We start from the raw sequence: 18,831 nt of genomic DNA on the forward strand, positions 1-18,831 counted from the left end.
TCAAGAATTTTTACTGGAGGCGCTGGAACAGGCCCTTTATAAACCTGATATCAATATAACCCACATAGGTCGAGACACATCAATTAACAACACAGGATAATTGGTATATTATTGAGACAACACCCACCACAATAACAACGGATTCTATAGATGGGATAGATGGCCTTACAACGGATTATGTTTGGCTGAAATGCAAAAATGTAAAATATTTGAAGAATGTTGACGTCATCAATCTTTAGCTGTCTTCTTCAAGAAAAAGAAACTGCAAACAATTTAAAGCCATTTATTATTTAAATGTTTGTCCTAAGTCTATTCTAGAAGGCAAATTTTGTGAATGTTTTTTGGTGTTGAGCTCTCAAAAACATCAAAAAGCTTACGATTATCGTACAGGTGATTAGTCTTGTGACGTACAAGCTATTCCTCATCAGAAGCTTATCGTTGATGCTTGAATGGCGCCATTCAAAGCGCCATTTATCGTAGCAAATGTTCGGGGCCGGCGGCTGCTGGATTTTTCGAATCATAGTTGAATATTTTGTTGGGTTTTGATTTCATAAATCGTCCGTCATTTATCGATTGAATTACTGTTGGGAGAGCATATTGTTTTGGTGCATATTATTTTATTTATTCTTTCGGTGCATATTTTGGTGCCTTTGGTCGCTTTTTTATAGCCGCGCTAGTTCCAGTCCTAAGGGCTATTCACGCTAAAAGTTAAAGAACGCTATTCCATTTTACATCAGTCCCTAGATACCTACCTGACATCACTTATATTAATATTTCAATTTATTCCCATTTTTCTCATTCACCATTACAGTTCAGATCTAAGCCATGCTCTCAAGCATAGTCAAAACATTAAAAAGTTATGTATTTTCAACAACAGAGCAAATAGTTGCTGGGAAGAGAGGCAGGTAGGTGTTTTTTTTTTTTGTCAAGCTGATGCCTAACTTTCAGACTGTTGATATTTGTCATCATTATTTGGCTTAAAATCATATAATATCCTTTTGTCAATATTTGTTTTCCCTAGTGGGTGTGGGCTGGTGCATATTTGCCACCATAGGAAAGGTTAGTTAGCATCACTTTGTAAACTGTGTTGCCATGGTATTGTTTCACTAATGCTGTGACTGCTGCCAGCACATTTTGTGAGCTGATTTCATAGGCTGTAGTCAAACAGCTCAATATTGGAGTGTCCGAGTTAAAGTTTGGGTATCAGTAACCCTGGCGTCACCGGTAGAGTTTTTGTTCAAGGTTAAGGTTTCCTGTATTAGGCCGCCGGGCCAGGCCGAAGCATGCTGTGACGTCACTGGGTAGGAGAAGACCTACCACGCTATCAGTATCGGCTGAGACTCAGATAGACTCAGACCGACTCAGGCACATTCAAACTGACTCGACCGACTCAAACCGATTCAGATCGACTCAGACCGACTCAGAACAATTCAAACTGACTCAGACCGACTCACTGACTTAAATCTATTCTGATCGACTGGGACGGACTCAGAACGACTCAGGCAGACTCAAACCGACTCAGGCAGATTCAAGCTCACTCGACCGACTCAAACCGACTCAGGCAGATTCAAGCTCACTCGACCGACTCAAACCGATTCAGATCGACTCAGACCGACTCAACCGACTCAAATCGATTCCGATCGACTCAAATCGATTCCGATCGACTCAAATCGATTCCGATCGACTTAGGCTCAGAACGACTCAGAGAGACTCAGGCAGACTCAAACCGACTCAGGCAGACTCAGACCGATTCAGATCAACTCAGACTGACTCAGGCCGACTCAACCGACTCAAATCGATTCCGATTGACTCAGACAGACTCGGAACGACTCAAACACTCAGGCAGACTCGAACTGACTCGACCGACTCAAACCGATTCAGATCGACTCAGACTGACTCAGCTAGACTCAGAACGACTCAAACTGACTCAGACCGAATCAACCGACTCAAATCGATTCTGATCGACTCAGACAGACTCAGGCAGACTTAAACCGACTCAACCGACTCAAACCGATTTAGACCGACTCAGACTGAGACAGACCCATCGGTTTGACCTGAATCATCAGACCTGAATCGGTTTGAGTCGGTCGAGTCAGTTTAAGTGTTCCTGAGTCGGTTTGAGTCTGTCTGAGGCTGTCTGAGACGTTCTGAGTTTGTCTGAATCGGTCTGAGTCTGCCTGAGTCGGTTTGAGTCCGCCTGAGCCGGTTTGAGTCTGCATTAGTCTGTCTGAGTCGTTATGGGTCTGTCTGAGTCGATCGGAATCGATTTGAGTCGGTTGAGTTGGTCTGAGTCAGTTTGAGTTGTTCTGAGTCTATCTGAGTCGGTCTGAGTCTACTTGAGTCGGTTTGAGTCTGCCTGAGTCGGTTTGAGTCTGCCTGAGTCTGTCTGAGTCGTTCTGAGTCTGTCTGAGTCGATCGGAACGATTTGAGTCGGTTGAGTCGTTCTGGGTCAGTTTGAGTCGTTCTGAGTCTATCTGAGTCGGTCTGAGTCGATCTGAATCGGTCTGAGTCTGTCTGAGTCGATCGGAATCGATTTGAGTCGATCGATTTGAGTCGGTTGAGTCGGTCTGAGTTAGTTTGAGTCAGTCTGAGTCGATCTGAATCGGTTTGAGTCGGTCGAGTCGGTTTGAGTCTGCCTGAGTCGTTCTTTGTGTCATCTTCTCTGACCCAGTGGCGTCACAGCATGCTTCGGCCTGGCACGGCGGCCTAATACAGGAAACCTTAACCTTGAACGAAAACGCTACCGGTGCCGCCAGGGTTACCGATACCAAAGTTTGTTGATGTCCCTATGGAACTATAATCCATGGTAAATGTGTAGATAAAGTACAGTGAAGGTAAAAAAACAATCTAACCTGACCTAACCTAACCTACTGGATGACAACCTTGAACCTACCAACCTACAACCTACAATATACCAACCTACAACCTGGCAACCTGGAATTTAGCATGCATTGCATAGCCCATGTCAGTTTTGGCAGGCTGATATTTTTTATGTCAGCAGTTACATTTTTCAATTGGCTGGTCAAACTTGTAGGGGCTTAAAGGTCTTTAAACAGTCACTGCAGCTTCTTTCACATTTTTTCTTCTGTCTGACTTTTTCTGTTGGCTTTCCTGGCCTTTGATCCTTCAGTGCTCTCTCCTCATTGGCAACTGGAGATGTCTGTCCCAATCTTCCTGTCCACAGTTGTAGTTTCTAACTCCGATCTTTCGCTAGCTGCTTGATCTTTCCTTTGCTTGGTGCCCTGCTAAAAATGACTCACAGTTGGCATTTGTGTTTTAAAGGGACGACAGTGATGACTCTGAACCGGGCGAGTTGGCTAAGCGGCTGTGCACCATGACAGAGAGGAACATGTCAGCCAGACACCGTTCGGAAGCCACCCAACTGCATGGACCGTCAACTAGCAAGGACCATGTGAGTCTCACAGAGACGCTACTGGTTGATTTTGTTGAGTCTTGGTATAACTGGTTTGTTTTTATTGTTATAAAATATTGTTTGAAGCATTGTGCTTCGTTTTCCTGTCTATTAAAACTGTTAGTACTTTTGCTGTTCTTGCTGAGTTCTCCTTTCCCACCACCCGAGGATTATTGCTGTCCGTCTCATTTCCTCCTGACGTCCACAGGAGGTGGAGGTGGTGTCACAGCGCGCGGCACCGACGGCCGGCGAGCGGCGCATCTGCTCCCCGCGCCGGTCTGGCCGCCGGCTGACCGACCCGCCGACGCCGCCAGCAGACGGCAGGCAGGTCGGTGGATGGGACGAGAGGCGGGTCGGTAGCTGACGGGAGGGCAAACAGATCGATAGCGGATAGATGGGTTGGTAGTTCGGTTAGTGGAAGAGTGAGTTGAACATGGGCTGGTAAATGGGACGGGAGATGAGTTAGCAGACTTGCCAGTTGACTCAGGACAGTAGATGAGTTTGGAGATAGATCAGAGCTATCAGCTAACCGCTGATTAAGTATTTTCGGCACTGGGTCGTTAGCACAGTCATTTCGATGAGGAGGGGACCTGTGATTCTGAAGTTAGGTAATGAATATTTCCCAGGTGCCCATTCTAGTGGAGAGGACCAACCGCGTGATACCGATCACGGTGGAGCGGCGCCCGTCGGACGTAAAGGCTGGCGAGGCCGCGCCGACCCGGCCCTCGCCCGCTCAGAAGGGTGCCACGGCCGCGACCTCGAACGGCGACGACGATGTGGTCGTCATTGAACAGAAGGTGAAGAATGGATCGGCCAACAGCAGAGGTGAGTGGCGGCTACCAGCCACATGTTTTCAGACTGCGTAAGAACCTCATATTGGGTTTGAAGGCTGATTCTGCTTGCTCTAATTTCATCATATTCATTTTGTTGTTTCGAAATGGTTTGCGCAGTGTACGTAATTCAATTAATTGCTTACTGGATTTCTTTTTCTTCGTGTTTTTGGATTTGTAACGTTCCCTTAGTAGTGAAGTTTAATGTTTCGGAATAAACATCAAAATGTGTATATTTAAGACGGTTCTTTTGTACTCAGGATTGTGTTGCTCTTTTAAAAGTCTTTTGTTGCAGTAGTGGAAGAACATAACACAAAGCTGCACATGACAGATACTTACTTTCCTTTTGTGTGATTTCTAAATTAAATATTTCATTATGTTTTTTTTTCCCCTATACTGGATAGTCTTCCAATGTTATTCTTGAGTGTTCAAATCATGTTAGCTTTTTAAATATGTTTGTGTCCGGCCACGCGTACTTCCTGTCTTCATATTTTTAGCCAGAGGCATTGTTTTAGAGGCGGTGGCTTTTGTGTGGCTTATTCCTTCAGGGGCGACTTCGAGGAGCGACTTTGCGGGCGTGCGCAGCTTCCGTCAGATGCTGGAGACGGGCCGAGTGGCCGGCAGAAATTCGCCTCTGAGACGCCAGCAGCAGCAGAAGCAGGAGCAGCGCTCGCCGAAACAGCAGTAGGTGGCCTCTGCGTCTCCTAATTCCCCTCCCACACAATAATACACGCGCGCTACCCAGCCCAGAATGAATAGAAACCTTCAGTTTATGTCTCGGTGCGAAGGCCTTCAGAAAGGGAACAAGCCATTAGCCAAGAGCTGGTTGTCTTTACTCATGCTATGCTACTGACATAATTTTAAGCTCGGGCATGTTTCGAGTAGTGACTTTATTCGTGGATTCTATATCTACACCTTTTTAGGCTCAAGTTCGAATAAGTCAAGTTCAAATACGAATAATTCAAATTCATATTGGAAGATGCCAAATGCAAAATCGAATACCTCAAGCTCAAATTGAGATATGCCAACTTCAAATTGGAAGAAGTCAAACGCAATTTCGACTTACTCAATATCAAATTCGAATACGTCAAATTCAAATTAGAATAAGACAAATTCAATTTCATCGCAGCTACCCGATTGTAAATAAGTAGAATTCTTATGATGCTATTATCATTATCATTATCATTATCATTATTTTTATTATTATTATTATTATTATTATTATTATTATTATTATCATTATTATATTATGCTATTATTATGATTTGCTAATCGCCATCTACCTTCGATCGACTTTGGCTGTCGACTCCCATCTCGCCCCGTCTCGTTTCGATAAAAGACTGTGCGTCATCAACTACATATCTCCGTTTTTTATTACGCAGTTCGCAGCTCTGCCAGGGCGACGCGGTCTATGCTCGACACGAAACGGAAATCTGCCATTTGAAAACTTGTGCCCATAGTATGCAAAAATATCCCGCCATCATGAACTCATATTTACACAAAGCTGTCAGCCATGAGCGGCGATATCAGACTGGGCAGTGGCGGGGAGAGCGAGCCGTGCAGCGGCCAACTGGTTCACGTGTAACGGAACTGTCTGACAGCTCAAGATCGCTGACATCCGTGACGGTGTCCAAGCCGTCCTGCTTCGAGTCAATTGTCATTATATTATATGTATGCGTGCAATTACTTTTGCTCCAATTGTAAAGCTTAATTTTTTAATTTTAGACTGCATATGCTTTGCATTTACCCTGGACATATTTTACCGTAGTCCTTATAAGTATGATACGTACATACTTCTCAACATCTTATTTTTCACGCGCTCGTAAAAAGAAAGCAAACGCATTCGTCCATCATCAAAGTACCTGCATTGTGACTGAAAATGTCATGCATTCGGTGACGAAGAAATTATTTATAGTGATAAAGGATGACAGATAAACAAACACTACTAATACAAGACGAAATTGAAGTTGCCTTATTCTAATTTGAATTTAGCGTATTCGAATTTGATCTTGAGTAAGACGAAATTGCATTTGACTTATTCCAATTCGATGTTGGCATATCTCAATTTGAGCTTGAGGTATCCGATTTTGTATTTGGCATCTTCCAATATGAAGTTGACTTATTCGAATTTGAACTTGTTTTATTCGAACTTGAGCCTAAAAAGATGTAGATGATTCAGTTTTTGGTCAAGTGAGCAGTGTGCTAGTTGAATTGAGACCGTCTTTCATAATTAAAACCAAGTGGCATGGATTTGAGTTATTAAGACAAACTCCGTTTCTGACGTCTTTGTTCGGTTACAGGACTCTTTACGACAAGCTTATGGGCATCGCGCCCGCCAAGAGCATCAAACGGGGCATCTCAGCCACGCTCAACGTAAGTATTGTATACGTCCATGGCGTGTGTTCGCGAGCGTGGCCATCTTCTGCCTGTATAAAGGGGTTTCTGTGTTGCTCCGCTTTTTGTTTTGTTGTAAGTCTGATACCTGATTGCATCTGTAGCCTTGGATTGATTTTGGCTCGAGCCGCTTCTATAGCTTATCATTAGAGTATCGGTTTTATAACGCTTTTTTGTTTTCTGGAATGTTCTCAACCTCATCGTAGCATCGAAAATCGCAATCTTTCAATGATTCCTGATCGTCGTACGCCTAGCGTTTATTCGATGCGGTGAGAGATTATGGGCATGTACTATCCTCTCACAACATGCTATAAGTCCTGTCGTGTATTGTTACGTTCGTACAGTGTACGCATATCCCGCGCACTGCCCCGTTCTGAACTCTTTCTACCTCCGCTCACCGCCCCCGGTCGTTCTCTCGCCAGTGTTTTCGGCTGGACGAGAAGCGCCGCTACCAGCAGCTGCTGTCCGACTTTGCCGGCGCCGGCAGCGTGCACTCTCTGTCGCTGATTGGTGAGCCCTCGTTCCGGACCAGGTCACTGCTCGCCTCCACATCGTGAGTACCGCATTACGCGCTCTCGGGTGTGTGGGTTTTCTGGGAGACTTTCCGGTGAGGTTTTGTTCGTATTGTTTAGCTGTTTTGCTGACTAAATTATTGTATCTTTCGCGTAAGTCATAGGCTGACTGTTTTTCACGCAGTCGCAGCTGAAAAGACCAATGGAGTCACATGTCAATTCATTTCTTCAAACATCTGTGAGCCTCTTGGATTGTCTGACGTGGATTGTGGATGCAGTGTATCGATGTTCGTTAATCAGTCTAACTTACCCAACCCGCCCCCTCCAGGATGGGCCGCACTCCGGCGGCGCTGCGGCGCGACCGTCTGGGCCCGGCCTCCACCTCCGAGCTGGCGCGCCGCGTCTCTCTGGTGGACCTAGTGTCTACAGGCAGCGAGAGTAACAGTTCGGCCGCGGGCCGGCGTCCGCCCGCCGCGCTCCCCGCCGCCTCAGCTCCAGTAGTGGTGCTCAGTGGCAGCGAGGGCGACTCACAGCCCACCAGTGCAGGTGAGTTGGCCTTCAGGAGAACGAGGGAGAGGGAAGCAAGGTCAGCTGGGGAGAGTTTGGGATTGGGTGTTCGATATTTCCAGATGCGAGATATGTCACGGTGGTTGTATGTCCGATGTCACGCTGGGGCTGACCTAGGTGAGGTCTTTGTGGCGTGTCAGGCGTCAATCGTTCTGTGTCACCGACAGTCAGGTGGTGTCGGTGTGTCCGTACTCCTTTGACACGCCACTGTAACCCGAATGGGGTCACGTTAGTATGCCAGTTTTCGCTAACGGGAGCGGTGTCGATCTTCGACAGTGGTGTCGGACGATGACAGCGTCGTGGTGGAAAAGGTGGTCCCGGCGCCGGCGCGCAAGAAGACCCAGCTCGATGAGGACATCAGTCGGCACCTCAAACACTTTGCCGAAGTGTGAGTAGAGGACTTTGTGCAATGTTGGGGGCGCTTGCCAGTTGTGTTAGGCTGGTTACTATCATATTCGAATAGCTTCATCAACGCACCTCGGGCTCAGCTGATTTGGGACAGTTTGACATTTGAGACTTGTTAGAGTTCCCGTTATTGAAGCTTTAACAAAGATCTAAGTCCTTAATAATCTTCCAGTCCGTTTAGGTCCTTTCATTCTTCTCTACCCGTGTTGACAGAAGCCTCTCTGACCCGCCTTACCTCCCGCAGCCGGGAGAGTTACGCGGCCTCTGAGCGCGAGCGGCGCCGGCGACTGGCCGAGGAGGAGCAGCGGGGCGCCATCTCGCGGCTCAACCACGCCGAGTGGGAACGCCACCTGGCTCAGCGTCTGCGGCGTCAGATGCGCGTGACGCAGCGGCTGGCGCTCCCGGCAGAGGAGGAGGAGGAAGAGGAAGATGAGGAGGAGGATGCCCTGCCCGAGCTGACGGCAGAGATGGAGGTGGGTCGTGGGAGCGGGTTCTGAACACGGTGCAGATGATGCTATGGAAGGGATGTCCAATGCAAAGGAGTGGGAATGCGACCTACATACAAAGTGTTGTCCGTCGCTATTGTTTTCCAACATCCTAACCGGCGTTCCGTAAGCTAGAAAACATGCTGAATTCTGACTGGCTGGCAAAGGCAGTGCTTGTTTGATTGACCATGGCGCTTCTCGCCTCATTGAGTCGGATTACCTCTATCCCATCTGGTGTGACCGGCAGGGGGTGATCTCTGCGGCGCTGCGCCCGTCGCCGCCAAACGAGCTGATGGCCGAGGCGTTCAACCAGCGCGTCACCCGACACGACCTGCAGACGCTAAAGAGTCTCAACTGGTTGAACGACGAGGTGAGACATACGGACGGGCTCTCACCACCGGGAACCGACGCCCGATCAGCTGAATTGCGGACTTTGGATAGTCTTTATACTGATGCGGGGTTTTGAGTGGCGACTTTGGACTGTTTGATAAACCATATGTATTGATGAGGAGGTCTAAAATAAGAGAATGGGAAATCCGGCACTATTTTACATTATGAGGTCATACTAATCGATAGTGTGTCATCAGTTCATCTTCATCTTCATCTTCGTGTTATCGGGGCAAGAGGCACGATGTCTTGTAGGGCCCGTTCTCGCCGATTTCCATAACTTCACTTAGTACTCAGTCTGTTACAGGAGTGGAGTACCAGATCGACTCCCAGTGCGCATCCAGCCTGTTCTTAAAGACGTTGACTGAAGGCGAATGTACAATTTCTACTGGAAGCCCGTTCCAATCGTTAATACACCGTACAGAAAATGAATTCAGTCTGGCACGGCAGGACGTTGCACGAGGCTTCCGTAGTTTGAGTGTGTGACCCCGAATTCGCCTTTCAGGATTCGTTGCCAGAAGCTCTGAAGGATCAGTATCAACGTGGCCGTGCAGCATCTTGTATGCGTGAATCATATCCATGCGTCTACGCCGATAGTACAGTGACGGGAGCTTCAGTCTCTTCAGCCTTTCGGGATATGGAAGGTGGCGGATGCTCACCACTAACCGGGTGGCTCTTCTTTGAACCCTTTCATCAGTGTCATCAGTTGATAAGCAGACTATGATTACTCGTATATTTGCCTTTCACTTATCGTCCTTTGTACGTAGGTCATCAACTTCTACATGAACCTGGTGATGGATCGGAGCAAGACCAACGAGAAGCTGCCCAAGGTCTACTGCTTCAATACGTTCTTCTACGGCAAGATTGTCTCCCAGGGACACAGCTCCGTCAAAAGGTGGACAAGGAAGGTACGAACTTCTCGAGAGCGGCATGTTAATGATGGAGATTGATATGACTCAGTTGCGATGGTTGCGACTAAGATTCGTCTTTGACATTGACAATTCACATACCACCTACTGTAAGTCATTTCAGATGAGGGTTGCCGGTTGCGTCCTCTATCATGAAGGAATTCTCTCTTTGGTGCAGAGTATGCAGTGCACGCAATGTTTCACATATCCCATCTACAGCAACTGCCCTTGTTTATGCACTGTCGGTCTTCGGGCATGTCGTGCAGCAGCGAACCTCATTAACGGGACGGTATGATACTGAGAGACCCCTCACCAACAGGTGGACATTTTCGCGCACGACCTGCTGCTGATTCCTGTTCACCTGGGCATGCACTGGTGCCTGGCCTGCGTGGACCTGCGGCGCAAGGCGGTCCGCTACTTCGACAGCATGCTGGGCAACAACAACCGCGGCCTGGACGCCATCCTGCGCTACCTCCGCGACGAGCACGCCGACAAGAAGAAGCAGCCGCTCGACACGAGTGACTGGCAGGCCGTCAATGAAAAGGTGAGGCCTGGCCCTGGGAACGCTGCTGGTGTGGAGAGGATGGGAAAAACTACTAGTGGTGTGAAGGGGTGGCGTCATGGGTCAGCGATGGTTCTTGTGAAAAGTTTTGTGCTATCACAAAGGCGAAAGTACTTTTTGAAGTCCCGCTTGATGTTTTTTTATCGCTCCCCGACTTTCCAGATGACCGCCGCTCACCAGTTCCGCCCGCTGTGTCCGTTACAGGAGATCCCTCAGCAGATGAACGGCTCCGATTGCGGCGTGTTCGCGTGCAAGTTCGGCGAGTACCTGTCGCGAGACGCGCGGCTCTCCTTCACACAGGAGCACATGCCCTACTTCCGACGGCGCATGGTTTACGAGATCGTCAAGAAGAAGCTGCTCTAGCGGCCACTGACGCCGTGTGGGGTCGGGAGGGAGGGGAGAACACAGTGTTTCATGGGCTGGGGGTCGTTTCTCGTGTTGAATGGAGAAACGGCGTGAAGGACGGTAAACCGCCCGAGGCGCGATTATGTGCTTACCTCTGTGTGTCTTCGTACACGACACATGCAGTGTAGGGCCGGCCGTGATGTGCGTCGGACGTCGTCGACTGTCGTGCTGGTAGCTTATCGGTACCGGTCATCGCATCCCATCCCGTGGCCTAGGACCGACACGCCAACTATTAGCATGTTGTTGGGGCCTCCTCAGAGGTATCGTGAAATACGTCACTGGCGAATAAGACCTTCGCCTCCATCGTGAGACTCTCGAAGTACCTAAGTGGTGCGTGAGTGTAGGCTGCTGTTGTACCGAACGTTCGCTAGTATCTCTTCCATGTAGAAAACTGGTGATTGTTCGTTTTTTCTGACTTATTTGTATTATGGTCGTCCGTTCTTGCGTCATTGTTTCGTCATACACATAGGCCTGCGCTGTGCCGCCATTCCCATACATGCTTCAGGAAAGAGAAGAGAAAGAATTGTTTGCGCCTCGTGATCACAATATGGTTCAGTCAGTCAAAAGTTTGTATCCTTTTTGGATGGTATGTCTTATGTTGTGCTGAGCGTCGAGCATAGTATGCCTATGACCACATCCAGGCTATCCTACGAGTTGGAGTTGGTGGTTCACAAAGTGGTGACCTGTAACTGAAAATAAATGCAAGTTTTGGAAAACAGTGTACGAAGTACGGTTGTTCACGTCTTGCTGCATATCGTGAACTATATTTGATGAAGTTCTGATGCAACCGACCTGCAGTTCAAGGTATGACTAAGCGCTAAACTAAAAACATTGGTAAAATTAGGTTGTGGGCAGGCACGGGCGCACGCTTGATGACAACTTGGTTTATTACGTGTTCCGCTGTGATATTACGTCAGCATAAGGGACGTTCGTATAATTGCATGCAGATTGATATCAATCTCGTACATGCAGATTCCGGACAATTTCAAATCGGCTCAAAATGGGCATATAGACCAAACAGGATACGCTGATCACGAATCCGAAGTCTGTTCCGCGGCACATATGAAACTTTTCCCGGAATTTCCGAATTCCGAATCTGCATGCGGATTCCGGACAATTTCAAATCGGCTCAAAATGGGCATATGGACCAAACAGGATACGCTGATCACGAATCCGAAGTCCGTTCCGCGGCACATATGAAACTTTTCCCGGAATTTCCGAATTCCGAATCTGCATGCGGATTCCGGACAATTTCAAATCGGCTCAAAATGGGCATATAGACCAAACAGGATACGCTGATCACGAATCCGAAGTCCGTTCCGCGGCACATATGAAACTTTTCCCGGGATTTCCGAATTCCGAATCTGCATGCGGATTCCGGACAATTTCAAATCGGCTCAAAATGGGCATATAGACCAAACAGGATACGCTGATCACGAATCCGAAGTCCGTTCCGCGGCACATATGAAACTTTTCCCGGAATTTCCGAATTCCGAATCTGCATGCGGATTCCGGACAATTTCAAATCGGCTCAAAATGGGCATATAGACCAAACAGGATACGCTGATCACGAATCCGAAGTCCGTTCCGCGGCACATATGAATATGAATTCGGATATATTTTGAAATTAATGTGTCAGTGACACATTCGCGTTGCCTAACATTTTTTTTTTCAAAGCAGTTCCAGGGACGCAAATGGGACCTCCTCTCGCCAAACCTGTTTCATTTGTTCCCAATTTGTAGCAAAAACTGGAAGTTGTGGCCCAAATCGTCCAACAAGTTAACCCGCGCAGCACTGGAAAATCGCGTGTCGTGACGTCACAAAACCGTGCTTTTTTCGAAAATTTTCGTCAGATTTGGCTCAAATTTTTACACAATGTGTAGAATTGTTGTAAAAAGGTGCTGAAAGTTTCGTAACGATATCTTAGGCCGTTTTTTACTTATCGACAAAATCCGTGAGGGGGGGGGGTAATATTTACCCCCCAGCGCCGTGCAGGTTAACTATGTCTAAATCACCCCACCCGTGGGGTAATTCGGATATTTAACACATTTTTTAACCCATTTTGAGCCGATTTGAAATTGTCCGGAATCCGCATGCAGATTCGGAATTCGGAAATTCCGGGAAAAGTTTCATGTGTGCCGCGGAACGGACTTCGGATTCGTGATCAGCGTATCCTGTTTGGTCTATATGCCCATTTTGAGCCGATTTGAAATTGTCCGGAATCCGCATGCAGATTCGGAATTCGGAAATTCCGGGAAAAGTTTCATATGTGCCACGGAACGGACTTCGGATTCGTGATCAGCGTATCCTGTTTGGTCTATATGCCCATTTTGAGCCGATTTGAAATTGTCCGGAATCCGCATGCAGATTCGGAATTCGGAAATTCCGGGAAAAGTTTCATATGTGCCGCGGAACGGACTTCGGATTCGTGATCAGCGTATCCTGTTTGGTCTATATGCCCATTTTGAGCCGATTTGAAATTGTCCGGAATCCGCATGCAGATTCGGAATTCGGAAATTCCGGGAAAAGTTTCATATGTGCCGCGGAACGGACTTCGGATTCGTGATCAGCGTATCCTGTTTGGTCTATATGCCCATTTTGAGCCGATTTGAAATTGTCCGGAATCCGCATGCAGATTCGGAATTCGGAAATTCCGGGAAAAGTTTCATATGTGCCGCGGAACGGACTTCGGATTCGTGATCAGCGTATCCTGTTTGGTCTATATGCCCATTTTGAGCCGATTTGAAATTGTCCGGAATCCGCATGCAGATTCGGAATTCGGAAATTCCGGGAAAAGTTTCATATGTGCCGCGGAACGGACTTCGGATTCGTGATCAGCGTATCCTGTTTGGTCTATATGCCCATTTTGAGCCGATTTGAAATTGTCCGGAATCCGCATGCAGATTCGGAATTCGGAAATTCCGGGAAAAGTTTCATATGTGCCGCGGAACGGACTTCGGATTCGTGATCAGCGTATCCTGTTTGGTCTATATGCCCATTTTGAGCCGATTTGAAATTGTCCGGAATCCGCATGCAGATTCGGAATTCGGAAATTCCGGGAAAAGTTTCATATGTGCCGCGGAACGGACTTCGGATTCGTGATCAGCGTATCCTGTTTGGTCTATATGCCCATTTTGAGCCGATTTGAAATTGTCCGGAATCCGCATGCAGATTCGGAATTCGGAAATTCCGGGAAAAGTTTCATATGTGCCGCGGAACGGACTTCGGATTCGTGATCAGCGTATCCTGTTTGGTCTATATGCCCATTTTGAGCCGATTTGAAATTGTCCGGAATCCGCATGCAGATTCGGAATTCGGAAATTCCGGGAAAAGTTTCATATGTGCCGCGGAACGGACTTCGGATTCGTGATCAGCGTATCCTGTTTGGTCCATATGCCCATTTTGAGCCGATTTGAAATTGTCCGGAATCCGCATGCAGATTCGGAATTCGGAAATTCCGGGAAAAGTTTCATATGTGCCGCGGAACGGACTTCGGATTCGTGATCAGCGTATCCTGTTTGGTCCATATGCCCATTTTGAGCCGATTTGAAATTATTCGGAATCCGCATGCAGATTCGGAATTCGGAAATTCCGGGAAAAGTTTCATATGTGCCGCGGAACGGACTTCGGATTCGTGATCAGCGTATCCTGTTTGGTCTATATGCCCATTTTGAGCCGATTTGAAATTGTCCGGAATCCGCATGCAGATTCGGAATTCGGAAATTCCGGGAAAAGTTTCATATGTGCCGCGGAACGGACTTCGGATTCGTGATCAGCGTATCCTGTTTGGTCTATATGCCCATTTTGAGCCGATTTGAAATTGTCCGGAATCCGCATGCAGATTCGGAATTCGGAAATTCCGGGAAAAGTTTCATATGTGCCGCGGAACGGACTTCGGATTCGTGATCAGCGTATCCTGTTTGGTCTATATGCCCATTTTGAGCCGATTTGAAATTGTCCGGAATCCGCATGCAGATTCGGAATTCGGAAATTCCGGGAAAAGTTTCATATGTGCCGCGGAACGGACTTCGGATTCGTGATCAGCGTATCCTGTTTGGTCTATATGCCCATTTTGAGCCGATTTGAAATTGTCTGGAATCCGCATGCAGATTCGGAATTCGGAAATTCCGGGAAAAGTTTCATATGTGCCGCGGAACGGACTTCGGATTCGTGATCAGCGTATCCTGTTTGGTCTATATGCCCATTTTGAGCCGATTTGAAATTGTCCGGAATCCGCATGCAGATTCGGAATTCGGAAATTCCGGGAAAAGTTTCATATGTGCCGCGGAACGGACTTCGGATTCGTGATCAGCGTATCCTGTTTGGTCTATATGCCCATTTTGAGCCGATTTGAAATTGTCCGGAATCCGCATGCAGATTCGGAATTCGGAAATTCCGGGAAAAGTTTCATATGTGCCGCGGAACGGACTTCGGATTCGTGATTAGCGTATCCTGTTTGGTCTATATGCCCATTTTGAGCCGATTTGAAATTGTCCGGAATCCGCATGCAGATTCGGAATTCGGAAATTCCGGGAAAAGTTTCATATGTGCCGCGGAACGGACTTCGGATTCGTGATCAGCGTATCCTGTTTGGTCTATATGCCCATTTTGAGCCGATTTGAAATTGTCCGGAATCCGCATGCAGATTCGGAATTCGGAAATTCCGGGAAAAGTTTCATATGTGCCGCGGAACGGACTTCGGATTCGTGATCAGCGTATCCTGTTTGGTCTATATGCCCATTTTGAGCCGATTTGAAATTGTCCGGAATCCGCATGCAGATTCGGAATTCGGAAATTCCGGGAAAAGTTTCATATGTGCCGCGGAACGGACTTCGGATTCGTGATCAGCGTATCCTGTTTGGTCTATATGCCCATTTTGAGCCGATTTGAAATTGTCCGGAATCCGCATGCAGATTCGGAATTCGGAAATTCCGGGAAAAGTTTCATATGTGCCGCGGAACGGACTTCGGATTCGTGATCAGCGTATCCTGTTTGGTCCATATGCCCATTTTGAGCCGATTTGAAATTGTCCGGAATCCGCATGCAGATTCGGAATTCGGAAATTCCGGGAAAAGTTTCATATGTGCCGCGGAACGGACTTCGGATTCGTGATCAGCGTATCCTGTTTGGTCTATATGCCCATTTTGAGCCGATTTGAAATTGTCCGGAATCCGCATGCAGATTCGGAATTCGGAAATTCCGGGAAAAGTTTCATATGTGCCGCGGAACGGACTTCGGATTCGTGATCAGCGTATCCTGTTTGGTCTATATGCCCATTTTGAGCCGATTTGAAATTGTCCGGAATCCGCATGCAGATTCGGAATTCGGAAATTCCGGGAAAAGTTTCATATGTGCCGCGGAACGGACTTCGGATTCGTGATCAGCGTATCCTGTTTGGTCCATATGCCCATTTTGAGCCGATTTGAAATTGTCCGGAATCCGCATGCAGATTCGGAATTCGGAAATTCCGGGAAAAGTTTCATATGTGCCGCGGAACGGACTTCGGATTCGTGATCAGCGTATCCTGTTTGGTCTATATGCTCATTTTGAGCCGATTTGAAATTGTCCGGAATCCGCATGCAGATTCGGAATTCGGAAATTCCGGGAAAAGTTTCATATGTGCCGCGGAACGGACTTCGGATTCGTGATCAGCGTATCCTGTTTGGTCTATATGCCCATTTTGAGCCGATTTGAAATTGTCCGGAATCCGCATGCAGATTCGGAATTCGGAAATTCCGGGAAAAGTTTCATATGTGCCGCGGAACGGACTTCGGATTCGTGATCAGCGTATCCTGTTTGGTCTATATGCCCATTTTGAGCCGATTTGAAATTGTCCGGAATCCGCATGCAGATTCGGAATTCGGAAATTCCGGGAAAAGTTTCATATGTGCCGCGGAACGGACTTCGGATTCGTGATCAGCGTATCCTGTTTGGTCTATATGCCCATTTTGAGCCGATTTGAAATTGTCCGGAATCCGCATGCAGATTCGGAATTCGGAAATTCCGGGAAAAGTTTCATATGTGCCGCGGAACGGACTTCGGATTCGTGATCAGCGTATCCTGTTTGGTCCATATGCCCATTTTGAGCCGATTTGAAATTGTCCGGAATCCGCATGCAGATTCGGAATTCGGAAATTCCGGGAAAAGTTTCATATGTGCCGCGGAACGGACTTCGGATTCGTGATCAGCGTATCCTGTTTGGTCCATATGCCCATTTTGAGCCGATTTGAAATTGTCCGGAATCCGCATGCAGATTCGGAATTCGGAAATTCCGGGAAAAGTTTCATATGTGCCGCGGAACAGACTTCGGATTCGTGATCAGCGTATCCTGTTTGGTCTATATGCCCATTTTGAGCCGATTTGAAATTGTCCGGAATCCGCATGCAGATTCGGAATTCGGAAATTCCGGGAAAAGTTTCATATGTGCCGCGGAACAGACTTCGGATTCGTGATCAGCGTATCCTGTTTGGTCTATATGCCCATTTTGAGCCGATTTGAAATTGTCCGGAATCTGCATGTACGAGATTGATATCAATCTGCATGCAATTATACGAACGTCCAGTCCGCATAAGGGACTGGCGGTAACCGATGTCGACCGCCTTTGGCAAACGCTTTCCTATTGCACAACCAATCGTATCTTGTTACGGCAGATAAGTCGTATTTCTTTTATGGCTGCGTGAAACAGCATTTATTTCGAACTATTGCACCTCAAAGTAGTAGTGCCGCTACGATGAAAATGTCTGCACTTTAGGCATCTGAAGGACCTGTAAATTAACTTCAAGGTCACTGTAAACAAATCGTTCTTTCGCTGCGCAGCCAGGGAGACACCGGTTGGTCACGTGACTCGGAAACAAAAATCAGCTGATAGAGTGGCGGAATCGCCGTTATCAGACACGAATAATTCCGGACGATAGAGCGGCAGTATAGGAGTCTTCTTCACAACAGGCAAACATTGCCATGTTTATCATTCAATGATCAAGAAACGTTCATAAATTATATATTTCTTCGACGATTACCGCCGCAACCAACGCGCACATATCGTTACCAGCACATAAAGCTGTGCTTTGCGATATTATTTGTAAAGAAACGGCCAATACCTATGTACTAATTATGTGTAACAAAGCTCGAAAACGACAGCATTCTATCTTGCTTCAACCTTCTACTTACGCTTTTATAATTACGACAGCGACACCATACGGCCTATCGACGCTATGCAACTCCGTGGAGCGTCCGGCCGCACTCTGCAGAGTGTGCCGAGATCGGTGGCGGACCATCCGCGGCCGTCCACCTGCGCTGCCCCGTGCCCGACCGCTGGATGGGCGACGCCGACGCCTAGCTCGTCTGGATACCATCCACTCAACGGTTACACGGATGCAAAAAGACGACTGGGCGCCGGTGGCCGCCAGCTGCGCACACAACTAAGGTACTTGGCTACGCCCTCTCGGGGAGGGGAGGGAGGAGCAACGACCGTCAACAGTCTGAACTCTGATGAGCCAATGGAGTCTGTGATCCGCGCCAATCAGCGCTGTTCCGCGCGTAGACGGGAGCTCTATTTTCGCTGGTCCGTCAGTCACCAGCATCGTTCCGTGCTCTCGCTCATAGCTATTCGGCCGTGTTTTCGTGCAGACATGTGCACGGATCCCAGACAACCAATCACGGAAATCGAGATGGCCATTAGATTGATGGTCTTCAAGCATGAAATTATGGTGGAAAACATGGCTCATAGAAGCCTCTCAATGAACCAACTATTTTGCATTCCTTCAGGGTTAACAGTTCTGAGAAAATCCCTCAAGATCCATCTCGGATCCATGATTTGTGACCATGGATCCGAGATGGATCTTGAGGGATTTTCTCAGAACTGTGAACTCTGAGGGAATGCAAAATAGTTGGTTCGTTGAGAGACATCTATTAGCCATGTTTTCCACCATAATTCCACGCTTAAAGACCACTAATCTAGTGGTCAT

At 47.5% G+C, this 18,831-nt stretch overlaps 1 protein-coding gene across 2 annotated transcripts; it reads left to right on the forward strand.

Annotated features, from left to right (window-relative positions):
• Positions 1–518: 518 nt before the first annotated feature.
• On the forward strand, positions 519–11,594 carry LOC122385331 (sentrin-specific protease 1-like). 2 transcript variants are annotated; one of them, XM_043373530.1, is made up of 15 exons: positions 519–557; positions 812–905; positions 3,283–3,412; positions 3,621–3,740; positions 4,039–4,237; positions 4,791–4,926; positions 6,543–6,615; positions 7,059–7,189; positions 7,477–7,694; positions 7,992–8,103; positions 8,365–8,593; positions 8,853–8,975; positions 9,760–9,900; positions 10,220–10,444; positions 10,667–11,594. In XM_043373530.1, the coding sequence occupies exons 2-15, from the start codon at positions 826–828 to the stop codon at positions 10,823–10,825; spliced, it is 2,076 nt and encodes a 691-aa protein (XP_043229465.1). In that variant the 5' UTR covers positions 519–557; positions 812–825; the 3' UTR covers positions 10,826–11,594. The 2 variants fall into 2 exon arrangements, with proteins under 2 accessions (XP_043229465.1, XP_043229467.1); XM_043373532.1 differs by having other exon boundaries at positions 531–557; positions 878–905.
• The last annotated feature ends 7,237 nt before the right edge of the window (positions 11,595–18,831 follow it).

The sequence above is a fragment of the Amphibalanus amphitrite genome, unplaced genomic scaffold (assembly GCF_019059575.1).
Source record: "Amphibalanus amphitrite isolate SeventyFive unplaced genomic scaffold, NRLGWU_Aamphi_draft 000214F_arrow, whole genome shotgun sequence".
Taxonomy (NCBI): domain Eukaryota; kingdom Metazoa; phylum Arthropoda; class Thecostraca; order Balanomorpha; family Balanidae; genus Amphibalanus; species Amphibalanus amphitrite.